Genomic DNA, 17,925 nt, shown 5'->3' on the forward strand with positions numbered 1-17,925 from the left:
GACAGAGCTTGGCCGGACTGCACAGAAACAATGAATTCCAGAAGGCCAGGGACCCTGTTAACCTGTGACCTCAGAATAGGAGGGCCTTGGACATCTGAGGTCTGAAAGGGAGAGGAAGGAGTTGTGAATTTTGCAGGTTCACTCTGGACACAAAATCCAGTGTGACGATCTGTGATGTAATTTGGCACATGCTGGAGTGACTATTTTAGTTCAAACCTCCCTCCCTGCTGTAACTCTAATTCCTTGAACTTCTCAAAACAGCATGTAATTTCTTTACTTTGCAAAGTCTTTGACCAAGACATTGAAGCTTTAAGTTATTGCCTTAGGTCCCAAAGTAAATTGGCCGCAGAGATAAAAATAGAAGCCAGGTTAACTCACAACCTCTTCATTAGCATTCTGAGCTTCAGGCAGCAAAGTAGTGTGTAAAAGTGAAAATATTTTATTTGAAAAATGTAGTCAGCACACTCCCTTGAATCCACTTAATTTTTGAATCTGGACTGGAGTGGGTTGCCATTTTCTTCTCCAGGGGCTCTTCCCAACCCGGGGATCGAATCCAAGTCTCCCACATTGCAGGCAAATGGTTTACCCAATGAGCACCAGGGAAGCCCATCTGCCTCCTTAAACACTCCTTAAATCCTTAAAGGAAGACATCAGTGGGTGTTTGAGTCAGAGAAGATCCAGTCTGTTATGGGTTAACACCATGTGGAAGAGATTCACAGCCAGGAGGATGACCATTTTTTATGGGGATGGAAAGCACAACTTCCTGTTTCCCTTCAGAGAGTTCCTGGACTCTATGGGGTGATCTAGGAAACCCCGTGGAGACAGGATGGCGGAAGGGGCTGAGTTTTCTGTCGGATGAAACACTGGTCCTTGTTTGTTATTACAGCTCTCAGCGTTTTCCTGAGGATGCAGCATACTCATCGTAGAAATCTGACCACATTCTAACATGTGGCTTCAAGTGAAGTCAACTCTTGGGGATCTTGTAGTTTTGTTTGAGGGCATATTAATTTGTCAGTTGCATACTCCTCCACCTCTCTCCCTTCACATTTCTGCTTTTTTCTTAGTTCAGAGGTGTAATTTTCTGTCTTCTATGAGGTCAGCCTCGATTGGAGTGGTCACAGAAAGACAAAAATGTTCCACTGGTGTGAAGTCTCTCCTGAATTTACCGTTGGCATAATCTGAGAGGGAGTCCTAGGTAGTGGTGCGCTGATAAATCACCTCTTCAGACTCAGAGCCCTGACTTGGAGCCAGTTCGCCAGTTTCCATGGTGTAGCCGTTTCCACCATGGCCAGATTCACAATACCAACCTGATGTCATGGAACATGGGACTGAGGAATGTGTACGATCCGCTCCTGCAAGCGGGACAGGCTGGCTCCAGCACGCTGCTGGCTAGACCTCGGTAGGTTTGCGTAATTAGATGGAAGGTGCATGTGTTGGCATATGTAAGTCTGGCAGTGGTTTTTCCTCTGGGTTATCTGCCCAGAAGTGCTGCCACAGATCAGGTGAGTGTAAACTTGCCCATGTGCAGGTGCTTCTTTTAGTCACGCACATCTTTGCTCTTGGAACCCTCTTAATTTGAGTGTTCTTCCAGAGGCCATCCTCCACTTTCGATTCTTTTTGTTCTACACACTGCCTGGAGAGTGAAGCTGGTTTAATTGTTGTAACTCTTCATTGTTGTTGTTCAGTCACTAAGTAGTGTCTGACTCTTTGCGACCCCACGGACTGCAGCATGGCAGGCTTCCCTGTCCTTTACCATCTCTCAGAGTTTCCTCAAACTCATGTCCATTGAGTCACTGATGGCATCCAACCATCTTGTCCTCTGTTGTCCCCTTCTCCTCTTGCCTCCATTTTTTTTCAGCATCAGGGTCTTTTCTAATGAGTAGACTCTTTACATCAAGTGGCCAAAGTATTGGAGCTTCAGCTTCAGCATCAGTCCTTCCAATGAATATTCAGGGTTGATTTCCTGTAGGATTGACTAATTTGATCTTGCAGTTCAAGGGGCTCCCAGGAGTCTTCTCCAGTACCACAATTTGATAGCATCAATTCTTAGGCTCTCAACCTTCTTTATGGTCCAACTCTCACATCCATACATGGATGGATGGAAAAACCATAGCTTTTATTGTACAGACCTTTGTTGGCAAAGTGATGTCTCTGCTTTTTAATACGCTGTCTGGGTTTTTCATAGCTTTCTTTCCAAGGAGCAAGCACCTTTTAATTTTGTGGCTGCAGTCATAGCTCTTACATATTTCCGTCTTAGACCTCCTTACCCAGCTCTTGGATTCTGACTGCCTGTTGGACTGTATACCATTGGAAAATCTCAACAATACTTCAGATTTTACATTTATTTTTTTTCTTTTTTGGCCACAGCACACGGCATGCAGGATCTTAGTTCCCCAACCAGGGATCGAACCTATACCCCCTGCAGTGGGAGCACAGTGTTAACCACTGGTCCACCAGGAAATTCCCAAGTTTTATATTTCTAAAGTGGAGTTCAGAAGACTGGGTTCCCCTTCTCAGTTTTCTTTCTTGTGGGTGGTATCCTTTTCTTTCCAGTCACTTTCAGATGTTGCCTCTACACGCAGTCCCTCTCGGTTCTTGCATGCTATTTGCCTGTCTCCCCACCGTTTTACTTTATGTTACATTGTAATGGTTTCTCTGTGTCCATTTTCTCCATCATATTGAACATCCTGGGTGTTAGAACTGCCTGCTGTTTGCCTTTGTATCTCTGCTGTCTTGCACAGTGCCTGACATGTAGTACCATTTATTCAATATGTGGCTGAATAAGTAGATGAATAAATGAGAGATCTATTCTGTACCCTTTGTATGTATATGGCATAGAGTTGCCAGACTTAGGAACTAAAAAAGTACAGGATACTGGGTTAGTTTGGAAATTCAGATAAACAACAAATACTTTTTTCAGTATGTTGTTGCTGCTGTTCAGTTGCCAAGTTGTGTCTGACTCTCTGCATGAGTAGGTCCTAAATACTGCAGGTAACATTTATGTTCACAAATTATTCAATTATTTATTATTTTTTTCTAAAATTAAAGTTTAGCTGGGCATTCTGGCAACCCTAACCTAGCCAAAAAAAAAAAAAAAATGTCAGCTGACACCCAGAACAGAAGTTCACGCAACACAGAGCTCACCCTGGGCTCGCTGTCACCTGCCGTAGGGTTTTGTATGGACTCTGCCTTACATCTCTGATTGTCCTATGTGTAAATGGGTCACTTTACTCAGAGGCACTGGGCTGCTCCATAACGTGCTTTATGCCATTACATACACATAGTTTTCCTTTGCGTGGCAAGGACATTTAATCTCTGCATGTTTAGGCAATGTGGACAAACGATCCGAGTTTGTGAGTCATCTTACGATATTTCCTATGCTGTGGTGGTTTCTTATTGTTTCTGGGTAGTGGTTTCAGGGCATTTGAATAGGGGATATAAAACGGACCCTTGGTGTTCTGAGATGCATGTACAGAGAGGAACATGCTATTAAAGTTCTGTAAAACCTTGGCTCTGGGTTTTAGATTTTCTTAGGGAGTTATGACTGGAAGAGTTCTCACTATTTACATTACTGCTCGTGCCAGGATGCCCGAGAACTGATGTACTAAAGATTAAGCATGGCTTGGAGAAAGACTTAATACTGTCTCCAGTTTAATGAGGTTGTTTACTTAACACATTCCCTGTTAAAGTATCAGATGACTAAAAGATTATTTTGATTGAAGGGATTTCTTTTTTTAAATTAAAAACACCCAAGTTGTGAACAGTTTATGTTTTAGAAGGCAAAAGAGTATATTTTCAATGACTGGAAACACAGTTGAAATATGGCATGTTTCATCTCTCACATTCTTTCTCCTGTCCCCCTAATATCAAAATTGGTAATTATAGAAATTCCATGGCTAGGACAGTTGGGCAGGGTTTTAGATATTTACCCCATAGGAGTCAGGCATATTCTCTGAGGAAATGCTGAATTCTAATGGCAGACGGATTGGCCAGAAAACAATCATGAAACATTTTTGTGGCCTCAGTATCGTGATCTTGTCAGTAAAGCGATGGTCTCTGATTAAATCCAGATTGGGCTGTTTCCTGTCAGCGTGCTAACCCAGAGGGCAGGCTCAGCCCTCCATGTCTTGCTCTCTAAGTCTGAGTTATTAAACACTTGTCTGCCAAGACTTTGCTCACTGCCTCTCCCCACTATTCTTTTAAACTAGAATTTGAAGATGTTGAGTTATCACAAACAAAAACAGACCCTAAAGTCTCTTAAAAGGGTCATGTCGCTATTAAACATTTTAGCTTTTCCAGTCTGCCCATAGGTGTAGGATATTTTTGTGTGTTTCACTTTTGTATAACTTTATTTCAATTCCAGTAACAAGCAGATAATCACAAAATTTTTATTTCATAAAAATGTACTTTATTTGCTCTTGTGCGCATGCTCAGTTGTGTCTGACTCTTAGCAAACTCGTGGACTGTAGCCCGCCAGGCTCCTCTGTCCCTGGAGTCTTCTAGGCAAGGATATTGGAGTGGGTTGCCGTTTCCTCCTCCAGGGGACCTTCCCGACCCAGAGATTGAACTTGTGTCCTCTGCTTTGGCAGGCATATTCTTTTACCGCTGTGCCACTTGGGAAGTCTGTACTTAATTTGAATATAGGTAAATTAAAACTCATCTTCAAAAATCTGGCCTTCCCCTTGCTAGCGAAGAGATATTAGTGTACTTAGTAAACGTTCAGAAAATATTAAGCAAGTGCTCTGACGCTGACATGTATTGTTATTTTTTGTGAGAACGACTTTAGGCATCAGAGTAATTCTTGTACTTCATTTTATGCTATTGCCGTTGATGCTCATTTGTTGCAATTAGAGAATAACTCTTAAAATCTAAATATTCAAAATATTCTGTTAGCTATTCCGTTAGCTCAGTCGTGGTTCTTCCTAATGTACAGATGCAAACACTGAGGAACAGAAACCATTAAAGGCATTTATGGCGATCAGGCCTGTATGTTGAGATTTTCTTCAGAGAAGAAGGAGCAAAGGGAAGCGACTGGGTTAATGAGTAACATGAATCCATTTCCAAGCGAGAGCATTGGCTTCCTGCCAAATCTGCTTTCTGGCAGGAAAAGGGACCCACTTCATCAGGGTCTTTGACAAGCATTTTTCTCTGTGTTTGAATTTTTGGCTACATCACTGCTTAGGGAAAAATTAGTTCTCTTAAACAGTTACTACTTTTAATAGGAAAAGATTTAGCTTTAAAGTGGAGTTTGCATTGTAAAATAGGTATCATCAAATTATAAAATTTATTGATAAGGGAACCCTGACATTGTCTGTCACAAGGTAAGGAAGCTTGATTTAGAATTAGAGCTTGAATATCCGTAGAAACTGAAAAGCCATTCCTTTTAATGTTGTTATTGTTAACATTTGCCCTTGAGGTATATTTTTTAACTTCTGCTTTTTAAGTGATAATTATCTTGATCAGATCTTTTGAGGTGACAAAGTAAAAAAACACAAAATATTCCTAAATTTTAGTGGTATTAAGAAAGAGATCAAAGGAATATAGATGTTTGAAGGTAAAAGTTAATTTTATAATATCTTGGTTTTTTTTTTTTTAAGTGAAAAGTGGCAAATGTGAATTAAGTTTCAACTGCATCACAGTGACTTAATAAGCTAACATTTTCCAAAATACATTAATCCTAATGTTCTGCAGGGTGCTCTGAGACCAAAGGGGAGTCCACTAGGAAATGTCAGATACCATATCCTTCTTTGGAGTTTCATAGCATGTTAGCACATTAAATACTGTGTGTAAGAAATTCTATGGGAAAGAAATATATTGAGCTTTGTTTAACTCCATAGTTCCCAAATTTGAATGCAGGATGTTTTGTTTTGAAACTAGTATTTTACAGCACACATTTAGGCCAACACTGTACCAAATAATTAAAAATGTAATTAGACATTGAAACCATATATCTTCTTCATTGATTGTTTCTAGTTAAAGTTAACTGAAGCTCTTGGAAGACAGATGGATATTATCAGGCCTGTTCTCAAATTGCTCATAGAGTGATAATGAATAATTATAAGGCCATGATCTGAGTCCATTTGATAGTTTTGCCTGAATCAGAGCCCTTTCCTTTGTAAACTAAAAGTATCTTTCGAAAAATAAAGAAATCAAGGCACCCCCCGCATATGCTGGAGTCTTATGATTAATTCCTGCTGGCAGTTAGCCATGATGACATTAAGCTGTTCTAAGCCCTTTCTAAAAGTGATGGCCTTTACTTTGGTTTTGCGGAAAGCAATTCTTGCCTGCTAATTTCCTTCCAGTGGTTTAACTTTTGACAGGACAGGTGAAGAAATAGCAAACATGTGACTTTGTAAGCACAATGTCATCATTTAGAGATTTCAGTTCTCTCTTTTTTGCTCCCCTTTAATTGTCACGTGTCTGGTTATTTCAACTTAAGAAAATCTGATAGAAACAATTCACACTTAAAATTGAGAGACATTGGGTGGCGATTGTCTGCGTCACTTAGAATGCTTCTATGCTTTGGAACAAGTTTCTTTCTATAGGTCATCTTCCCCTGTGCCTATGAAGGGCAGGTTGAACTCTGAAAATTGCATCATTATATAATTTGTTCAGCACAGATTTATTGTGGACTATAAGGCACACTCGGATTTTTCTTCAGTTTATTTCTCTTCCCCTATACTCAGTTTTAAAGCTTTACAGATTTTATCACTAATCAGTTTTTATGTATTATGGTTTATGTCTTCAGGGGGCAATTATACCTACCAATACTATTCACAGTCACTTCATTCACATGTGGTAGCTACTTTTCACAGGGAAATATTTTCTCTTTGTTGTTGTTGTTCAGTCACCAACTGGGGTCCAACTTTTTGAGACCCCATGGACTGCTGCATGCCAGGCTTCCCTGTCCCTCACCATCTCCCAGAGTTTGCCCAAGTTCGTGTCCATTGAATCGGTGGTGCCATCCAACTGTCTCATCCTCTGTCACCCTCTTCTCTCTTGACCTCAATCTTTCCCAGAATCAGGGTATTTTCTAGTGAGTCAGCTGTTCGCATCAAGTGGCCAAAATGTTGGAGCTTCAGCTTCAGCGTCAGTCCTTCCAATGAGCATTCAGGGTTGATTTCCTTTAGGATTGACTGGTTTGATCTCCTTGCTGTCCAAGGGACTCTCAGGAGTCTTCTCCAGCACCACAGTTCAAAAGCATTGATTCTTCAGCTCTCTGTCTTCTTTGTGGTCCGGCTCTCACATCCTTACACAACCACCGTACTGTACATTGCTGGTCTCCAAAAGGCAGGGGTCATGCAGCGGCCTACCGTTTCTATTACTCATCCAAGATTAGCTGAGGCCTGCTTGGTAAAACTGCTGCTTAGCCAACTTTGTCGATTAATGATGATATTGAATGCGTTTCGCCCTCCATGGACCAAAGAACATCACATGGTCAGATTTCCCTAGATGTCTGTGGAGAACATACTCCTCCCATGGCTGATTTTTTTTTTTTCCTCCAAACTATCAACATAATGTCATCTGGCTCACACAAATCTAAAAATTTAATAAGCAGCTCTCCAGAGTCAGTAGGATCAGTGCCAGCACCCCATTGTAGGCGCTGTCTTTGAGAATGAGTTTGAAAGCTTAACTGTGGAACAGTGTAAAGGGAATGATTGATAACATTTGCTCAACTCGATCCTGGAGTCATAGAAAACATTCTTGACAGAATATGCCAGCAGCGTAGTTCTTGATAGGGAAGTGAGCAGAAGCAAATGATGAAGTAATCCCTCTGCTAGTGGGATCACAAGCAGGGGCCACCCCGGTACCCTGACCACCAACCCACGCTGCTGCACTCACTCAGGTGAGAGGAGTGAAGTCGGCCTTCCCTGACTGGTAGGGAAGTTAAATAAGAGCAGGGGAAAGCATGACGGGCCACGCTTCATCCAGTTCAGTGTTTTCACTCTTACTTTAGGGAGTCGTTTCTCCTGATCATAATCTTGAGTTTATCGTACAGGTCGAAGGGGACCAGCTGCCTCCGGGACACACAGTCAGTCAGTATGAGACGTGTAAGATCAGGACCATAAAAGCTGGCACCTTAGAGAAGCTCGTGGAGAACCTGCTGACGGCTTTTGGGGACAATGACTTTACATATATCAGCATCTTCCTGTCAACATACAGAGGCTTTGCCTCCACTAAAGAAGTGCTGGAGCTGCTGCTGGACAGGTAAGAATCTGAAGCGGTGGTGCGAGGTGACAGAAATGTCAGGCTGTTTGCAGAGTGAAGGCATGAAGTTCTTTTTCTTTTGAAAAAATTTTAATTGGAGGATAATTACTTGATGGCCTCTGCCATACATCAGCATGAATCGACCATAGGCATATGTGTGCCCCCTCTCCTGAACCCCCTCCCACCACGCTCCCCACCCCATCCCTCCAGGCTGTCACAGAGCACTGGCTTTGAGTGCCTGCATCATTCATCAGCTTCCCACTGGCTGTCTGTTTTACATATGGTAATATATATGTTTCAGTGCTGTTCTCTTAAATGATCCCACCCTCTCCTTCTCCCATTGTGTCCAAAAGTCCTCCCCAATTAAGTAGATAGCAGACATGAATATTTTAAAAATAGAAGTAATTCATGTATATAGTGAAAAGTTCAAACAATAAAGAAAATTCTGAAAAAAAAAGTAAAAAAATGTAAAACTTTCTGTTTACCTAAGTCCCTTTCCCAGGCCCATTCTTCCTAGGTAATAACTGTAAACTATTCCTTTTGTATTATTCTCAAGCTTTTCTGGGTGTATATAAATGTATGTTTATATATTTGTATTTATATATGATATTTATAAATATTTATAGTATGAATAGAACCACAGTACACAGTGTATTCTGCAGCTTTCTTTTATTACTTATCTATATCTTGGAGATTTTTTTTTTTACTCAGTAAAGTCTTTAACATTTATAAAGAGTTTTGAACAGTGGATGGGATATTGAAAGCTCAAGAAATAAGTTATTGTTATTAAAGTCAGCACATGTAGGTAGATACTGTATTCTTTTTAGTGACTTTACCGTATTTATTGGATAGAATGTTCTGTGTGTGTGCAAGTATTAACACTTGTCTGAGAATTCTATAGGATAATTTCACAGAAGAGTGACTGATGGGTCAAAATATATAAGCATTAAAAATATATATATTTATCTTTATTTCTTTGGTTGCACTGGGTCTTAGTAGGCTTCCCTGGTGGTCAGATGGTAGAGAATCTGCCTGTAATGCAGGAGACTCAGGTTTGATCCCTGGGTTGGGAAGATCCCCTGGAGAAAGGAATGGCAACCTACTCCAGTATTCTTGCCTAGGAAATCCCATAGACAGAGGAGCCTTAGTAAGGCACTCCAGATCTTTAATCTTCATTGCACCATGCAAGATCTTTTTTAGTTGTAGCATGTGAGATCTAGTTCCCTGACAGGGATTGAATCCAGGCCCCAAGCATTGGCAGCCTGGAGTCTTAGCCACTGGACCACCAGGGAAGTCCCCCAAATATATAAGCACTTTGAAATGTGAATGATGTTGCTAGATTGCCCTTCAGAAAGTTGTGCCAACCACTCTCCTGTCCACAGAGAAGGAGGGTCCCTTTGCTTTCCCTGTAGTCTGGCCAGCTGTGAGTAGCATTTTCATCTCCATCATTGAAACCATCTCTACTGTCATCTGTCTGTTGAAAAGGAGCTCATTGTTTTTATATTTATGTTTCTTAACATTTATGAGTGAGGTTTAGCATGTCTTGAAATACTTATTGGTCATTTGTGGGTTTTTTTGTGAACTCGTATTTTCATATCTTTTATTTTGGATTACTGTTACCTAATTATTGATCATATAATTATAACTCTTTGTCTAATAACAAAGTTAGGTTTCTTAAAATGTGTGCGTGTATATATATATATATATATGTGTGTGTGTGTGTGTGTATATATATATATTCTTTTTTTGTCCGAGCTGCACAGCATGTGAGATCTTAGTTCCCCAACCAGGGATCGTACCCATGCCTCCTGCACTGGAAGCTTAGAGTCTTAACCACTGGACCACTAGGGAGGCCCCCACATTTTTTGCTTATATTTGTTGGAAATATATTTTTTCTAATTTGTTGTTTATAAATATTCTTTTTTATGAACACATTAAAAATTCTTTTTATGCAGTCATTTATCAGTCTTAAGGCCTTTAATAATCTAATTCTGTTATGATGTGAATAAGGTATTGATAACAGTTTTTCTCAAGATATTTTCTTCCTAGATACACCTAGAGTGAAATCACTCGGATCAATGGATGTTCTTATGTTTACATTCAGGAAACATCCACAGAATGTCTTAACTGGATCAGTGCATTAATAAAGCCTAGACAGCTTTGGACTTCGACGTCAGTGGGAAGTTCTGTAGGGTTTTTTTTTACAGAGCAGTAATTAAAATATTAAGCATGGTGTATAAACCTGTGGGGTTAGTGAGTCATTTCTTTCATAGTCTCATAGTTGTTAGCCTCACACCTATAAATAGAACCTGAAGAATTATATGCATTTTCTTTCCTCTGTTCTGTATTTATAAAGAGGATGCAGTGTGCTAACTGTTGGCAGGCAGTATGAGGAAATAGGTCAACACATCAGAAACTCCTACAAGTTTTCTTTGGAACTGGTAACCTCCTCTGCTTATGGGGTAACTCCACTGATAATAGACCGCAGATGTCTATCGTCTGTGAAGGGGCGTGCACATGAATTCCAGCTGCTCATCATAAATAGTGGACAAACACACAGGAACTAGAGTGTTTAGTCTATGACTCATGTGCATCCAGCTTTTATGTGATGATTTTTAAAAATCTTCTGTTTGTTTTCCTATTATAGTGGGTAGACATTTTTGGATTGTTAAAATATTATGACAGTTGTTAAATAACAGAATCAACATGACTTGAAATTATATTTAATTCAAACTATCATTTAAGGTATAACTGAATGAAGAGTTAAGATCTATCTTGAACCATTTAGGTGGGCCAAGGCTTGACTTTGAATTTAATCTCATAGTCAGATCCTTTGATTCTGACATGAGTGGAATCAACACGTACTGAAATGTTTTTAAAATACCCCGTGCTCTGCAAGACACCATATGGACGAAGCAGAAATAGGAGACTTGGTAAGTTCTCACCCTTGTGATGAATTTACTGTGAAGCTGCTGGTGTTTAACCTCCAGGGCCCCTCACTGGGAGTACCCTCTACATAATTGATATTCACAATTTTATATTCTTTTTCTTAGAGAAAGCCCCTCAAATGACATAAGGTAGCCCTGAAAAACATGGATCCACCTTGACAACTTAATATTTTACCGCAAAAGATAATTACACTTAGAAAACAAGTAGACAACTGCTTAAGATGGTATAAAAATGAAACTCTAACACTTTCTACAGAAGTTCAGAGAAACATATCCTACTTATTTTGCTTCCTCTGCAGACTTTGGATTTGTCCATATATATACAAACTTCACGAATATTTCTTCCTCACTCTATTTCCTACTCACTCATATCCTATGGCCAAATGTCAATCTCTGATTTTAACCAAAATGCAGATTCTGTGAAACATTGGGATCTTAAACTGGTTGTTGGGGATTTTAACGTCTGTAATTTGGAGGTAAGCAACTAAGTTGCATAAATTTACCTTTTCTGAAGATAAGCTGGATAAACTGTTTTCTTATTAGTAAATTGTGGTCAACTTGTTTATGGGTCTCTGGTGGTCTGCTTTGTTTTTTCTAAAAATGATTTCTCTTGGATTCTTAATAGCAGATTACTTATCCTTTGTGAAATTAACACTGAGAAGTTATTATAGGATGTGCTAATCCTAACCAGTCCAGAACGGATTGAAGGCAGATGCTGCGGTATTTATTTCCCTCCAGAGAAAAGCATATTTGAAACCAAACTTTGATTTTTCTTAAGACTTCCAATCATGTGGCTTTTATCATTTGGAACTGTTTGCTTTCTGTGATTTAAAAATATTTGTGATAGTTTTTCTGTTTCATTCTACTAATATGAGCCTTTGTAATTGACCAGTGGAAAGTGGTTTGCAGTCGTATATGGCTAATTCCCTGTGTGTGCCTTATCACTTCCTTAGGGGTGATCAGCAGTTAACAAGAAATTCTGTTTTCTGTACTTCTCACTGTGGCTAAGAGTTAATTCTAAGGCTCATTGGCTTTCTTTTAACCTAAGAAAGTTTTTGAGTGTGATTTAGCTGTTTGTGTTTGGGCTCTGTGGCGCAGATGGTAAAGATTCTTCTTTGAGTGCAGGAGACATGGGTTCAGTTCCTGGATTGGGAAGATCCCCTGGAGGAGGGCATGGCAACCCACTCTAGTACTCTTGCCTGGAGAATCCCATGGACAGAGGAGCCTAGTGGACAGAGCCCGTGGGCTCACAAAGAGTCGCACACGACTGAGCGACTAATGCGTTTACTTTCACTTCAACTTTAAACATACATTTCACTTAAAAATATGTTCTCTTCCCACTGTACCATTTAAAAAAGTAAGTTAAATACTACTGAAAACACCCCACCTCAAATTTAGGGAGAAACCTACTTCAGCTAGTGATCCTCACTGAGAACCATGAAATGTCTATACAGACATCTAGATTTTTCTTCAAACAGCTGTCACACTTGCTACTTTTAGGTTCTTTTTTGGTCATTCTTTCTTTCTCTGATATCAGAAATGAGCAGACTGCTATGGACCAGAGAAATGGGGTGAATTAGATCTCCAGAAACTTTTGCTAAGCCACTAATGGCACTTAGGTCACAGTGAGAAAGGATTGAGTAATAATCTGAATTGCCTCTTCATTTTGAGTGAATTCTCCCAGTGGGGGACTTCTGGAGGATAAAGGTTGAATGGCTTCAACCTTTGAATGGCCATCCCATAAACACTATGCTTTTAAGACCAATCTGACTTGGGTTTGCTGGCTTAGGTCACTAGAGAGGAGACTAATTCAGTGGGTCTTTGAACTTATTTCTTCTTCCCATGTTTGATTGCCATGCATTTTCAGACTATCTTATTTAGTTCATTGATTGTTACCTGCATGTATATAATGAGAAAATTGAGGCTCAGAAACTTTCAGTCAGTAAGAAGCAGAGCTGGAATAAAAACCTATCTCTTTCTGACTTGGAAGCGCTTTCCAAGCATACCAGATCACCTTATATGTCATTTGAAAATGTTAATGTCATTTCTAAAGAAAGGGATGATTTGGCTATCTAGCTCTTATCCTTTTCTCTATTATCTCAGTTGATTTTCCTTAGAAATTGCATTTCCTGAGGGATACTTCCTTCACACAGTTGTGAGCAGCTCAGTTGAACATCCATGCTCCTTTTCATTCATCCACTGAAATGAGGTTTATCAGTTTTAATATCTACCGTGTACTGTGCAAGGAGCTGTGCATATAATGGTAGACAACCAGTCATGACTCCTGTCTTCTTTATGCTTAATGGCTGAGAGTAACTTAAATAAGCATACACATAAATGTGTATAATTAAATTAAAATCGATACTGTCCTTGGGAGGTAAGAGCTAGGTTCTATGACAGAGACAGTAAGAGAGGATGGAATGGGAGAGGAGGGTGTTATCAAAACAAAACTTGATGTTGGCCAGTGATATTATGTCGTTAGATAGGTCATGGGGTGTCAGAGCCCCTACTGATAGGGACCGTGTATCTGGAGTATTTCTGTTTGATGTACTCAGCGAAACCCCCTGACCTGAATCTACTACTTCCCAAAGATAACTCTTCTTGGAGGGTAGGGGTATAGCAAGTGCAGCAGCTCAGGAGGACTTATGCAAATATGTCACTACTATGGGGATAGTAATCTTAAATCCATACTTTATGACACATGGAGTAGTCACACCTTCCTCTGTAAAAGCTGATGCACCGACAACCAGCAAGAATGGAGCTGTGCAACCAAAGAAACCAGTTCCTCCACAGCAGAGAGAAAGCGATCAAGTATAAGACTTGAAAACATTGCATTTATTTCCGTAGATTTCATCAGAAGTGCCACCACATAGGTTTCCCTTTCATTTCTTTTCATGCTTAGATGGTACCATTTACATGTGGAATCTAAAATGAACCTGTATGCAAAACAGAAACATACTCATGGACATAGAGATCAGACTGTGGTTGCCCCAGGGGAGGAAGAGGGATCACAACTGGGAGTTTGGGGTTGGTAGATGCAAACGATTACATTTAGAATGGATAGACAGCAAGGTCCCACCGTATAGCACAGGGAACTATATCCGGTCTCCTGGGCTTAACCATAAAGTGGAAAAGAATATTTTAAAAAATGTGTATATGTGTAAACCTGAGTCACTTTGCTATGCAGCAGAGACTGGCACAATGTTGTAAATCAACTATACTTCAGTTAAAAAAAATAGACTATTTTCAGAGAAGGTTTAGGTTCACAGCAGAATTAAGTGGGAAGTACAGAGACTTCCCGTATATCTTTTGCACCCATGCATGCCCCTACTATTAACATTCTCCACTAGAAGAGTACACTTATTACAACCACTGACATATTGTGTGTGCTTATTTGCTCAATCGTGTCCAACTCTTTGCAACACCACGGACTATAGCCCGCCAGGCTCCTCTGTGCATGGGGATTCTCCAGGCAAGAATACAGGAGTGGGTTGCCATGCCCTCCTCCAAGGGATCTTCCCAACCCAGGGATCAAACCCAGGTCTTCCATACTGCAGGTGGATTCTTTGCCATCTGAGCCGCCAGAGAAGCCCCACTGACACATTATTATCCCCCAAAGTCCATAGTTTACGTTAGAATTCAGTCTTGGTGTTGTACATTTTATGGATTTGGACAAATGTATAATGATACGTATCCATCATCATGGTATCACACAGAATAGTTTTGCTGCCTTAAAGAATCCTCTGTGGTCTGTCTGTTCATTGTTCCCTCCCCCAATCCCTGTCAGTCACTGATCTTTTTACTGTCTCTGTGTGTATGTGTATGTGCTCAGTCGTGGCCAAGTCTTTGCGACCCCATGGACGGTCCCTGCGACCCCAGGCTCTTCTGTCCATGGAAATTTCCAGGCAAGAATACTGGAGCGAGTTGCCATTTCCTTCTCCAGGGGCTCTTCCTGACCCGGGGGTCAAACCTGCATCTCTTATATATGCTGCATTGGCAGGCACGATCTTTAGCAGTAGTGCCAACTGTGGTCTTTGCCCTTCTCAGAATGTCGTATTGTTGGAGTCACACAGTGTGTGGCCTTTTCAGATTTGCTTCTTTCACTTAGTAACGCACAATTAAGGGTCCTTTATGTTTTTTCATAGCTTGATAGCTCATTTCTTTTTAGTGCTGAACAACATTCCACTATCTGATTGGACCTATAGTAATTAAATCACCACTCCGTGATGCTGGGAAAGATTGAAGGCAGGAAGAGAAGGGAGCAACAGAGAACGACATGATTGGATGGCATCGTCGACCCAATGGACCTGAGTTTGAGCAAACTCTGGGAGATAGTGAAGGACAGGGAAGCCTAGCGTGCTGCAGTCCACGGGGTCGCAAAGAGTTGGACATGACTGAGTGACTGAACAACAGCAACCCTTACTGAAGAACATCTTGGCTGCATCTTAGTTGTGGCAATTCTGCGTAAAGGTGCTATAAACACCCATGTGCAGGTTTTTGTGTAGACGTAAGTTTTCAGCTCCTTTAGGTAAATACCAGGGAGCAAGAATTTTGCATCATATGGGAAAGGTATACTTAGCTTTGTAAGAAGCCATTAAACTGTTTTCCAGAGTTTCTGCACCATTTTGTGTTCTCATGAGCAGTGAACGAGAATTCCTGTTGCTCCACATCCTTGAGAGCATTCGGGTTGTCAGTATTTTGGATTTTGGCCATTCTAATAGGTGTGTAATGGTATCTCACTGCAGTTTTACTTTGTAGTTCCCTACTGGCAAATGACAGTGAACATTTTTTCATATTTGGACTTGTCATCTGTGTATCTTCGTTGGTAAGGTGTCTTTTCAGGTCTTTTGCCCATTTTTAAAATTCTGTTGTTTGCTTTCTTATTGTTGAATTTTAAGAGTTCTTTGTGTATTTTGAATAACAATACTTTATCAGATGGGGCTTTTGCAAATATTTTCTTTTAAGTCTGTGGTTTGTCTTCTCATTCTCTTGATACCATCTTTTGCAGAGCAGAGGTTTTTAATTTTAATGAAGTCTAGTTTATCAAATTTTTTTCATGATTTGTGACTTTGGTCTTATATCTGAAAGATCATTATCATACCCCAGGTCATCTAGGTTTTCTCATATGTTTTTTTTCTAGAAGTTTAATAGTTTTATGTTTTACATTTAGGTCTATGATCTATTTCGAGTTAATTTTTTGACATGTGTAAGGTGTTTGTCTAGATTCGTTGTTTTGCACATCAGTGTCTGGTTGTTCCATCACCCATCATTTTCTGAAAAGACTACGTTTCCTCCACTGTATTGCCTTAGCTCCTTTGTCAAAGACCAATTGACTGTATTTGTGCAGGTGTATTTCTGAACTTTGTCTTCAGTTGATCTATTTGTCTATGTTTTCATTTATACCCCACTGTCTTGATTACTGTAGCATTATAGCAAGTCTTGAAGTCAGATAGCATCTGCCCTCTGACTTTGTTCTTCTTCAGAATTGAGTTGGCTATTCTGTAGTTCTTTTCCATGTCCATATAAACTTTAGAATCAGTGTGTCAAAATCCACAAAATAACTTGCTGGGAGTTGATTGTCATTGCACCGAACCTACAGATGGGGTTGGGAAGAACCGTCTTGACAATATTGAGTCTTCCTATGAACATGGAATCTCTCTCCCATTATATAGTAGTTCTTTGATATCTTTCATCAGAGTTTCATAGTTTTCCTTATATAGACCATGTATATATATTTTGAATTTATACCTAAATATTTTAATTTTGTGGGAGTACTGATGTAAAAAGAGTATGTTTTTAATTTCAAATTTCACTCGTTTATTACTGGCATATAGAAAAGTGATTGATTTAAAAAAATTTCATTTATGAGTTTGCTGGATCTTTGTTGCTGTGCTCGGTCGGGCTCTCTCTGGTTGTGGTGAGCAGGGGCTTCTCTTCGTTGCGGTGCACGGGCTTCTCACTGTGGTGGCTTCTCTTGTTGCGGAACACAGGCGCTAGGCACACGGGCTGAGCCACAGCCTGGCACTGAGTTGTTAATAATGTATTAATTCGTCATAAACCTAAGGAAACTCCTGACTTGTAAACAGATTCTGTGGTTGTCAGGGTGCTGCCTACTCCTTGCTCCCAGTCCTAACCTGTTTCTTTGGGCAAACTTCCAACCTTCCTTGTAGCCGTGGCGGCTGTAGCGTGCTAACAAGACAGATCTGCAGCTGATGGTTTAGAACTGTTACCAACCACAGGTGGAAGGAGGAGGCACTGAGGAGCCACAGGGCCCTCTGGGGGCAGTGAACGGGCCAGAGAAGAGAAATGGGTGGCCAGGCCTTGGAATGGAAAAACCCCAAGAAACCTGATGGCAAGGGCGCGACGGCCATCAGACTTGAGAAACGACTTGATGTGTGAATGAAAATCAAGTTCTAGCAAGAGACACCTTTTCGTTTTCTTCCCATGGCTGAATAGGGATTATAAAGTCTTTGATTTTTTTTTTCTTGGTCTCCCATTCAGACAATTGTGGATCAGGGCTGGAGGTGAAGATGTTATTGTCAAGAAGAATTTTTGCAGTGTTTCATAACTGTCAAGTGGAACAGAAATACCAAGTTCTTTGCGCTGTTAATGATGCCTTAAGTCTCAGGGACTAACATGAAGATACGGTGGTGAATCGAAGGACGGTGGAGGGCCCTTCACAGCAAAGACCCAGAGGGGAGGACTGAGGCTCTTTCTGGGTCTTCTGGCTTTTTCTAATCACGGGGAAAGTTTACCTCAAGAACCGGAC

The 17,925-nt window shown here is 40.4% G+C and overlaps 1 protein-coding gene across 5 annotated transcripts in view; it reads left to right on the forward strand.

Annotated features, from left to right (window-relative positions):
* RGL1 (ral guanine nucleotide dissociation stimulator like 1) overlaps window positions 1-17,925 on the forward strand; it is a 276,904-nt gene that overhangs the window by 182,429 nt on the left and 76,550 nt on the right. For 3 of the 5 annotated variants that reach the window (XM_061383454.1, XM_061383455.1, XM_061383457.1), the window contains one exon: window positions 8,000-8,208. The exons of the other annotated variants lie outside the window; for them this stretch is intronic. In XM_061383454.1, the coding sequence (XP_061239438.1) occupies window positions 8,000-8,208 (209 nt within the window). The remainder of the gene's footprint in view (window positions 1-7,999; window positions 8,209-17,925) is intronic. 5 annotated transcript variants of the gene reach the window in all.

Source organism: Bos javanicus, chromosome 16 (assembly GCF_032452875.1).
Source record: "Bos javanicus breed banteng chromosome 16, ARS-OSU_banteng_1.0, whole genome shotgun sequence".
Taxonomy (NCBI): domain Eukaryota; kingdom Metazoa; phylum Chordata; class Mammalia; order Artiodactyla; family Bovidae; genus Bos; species Bos javanicus.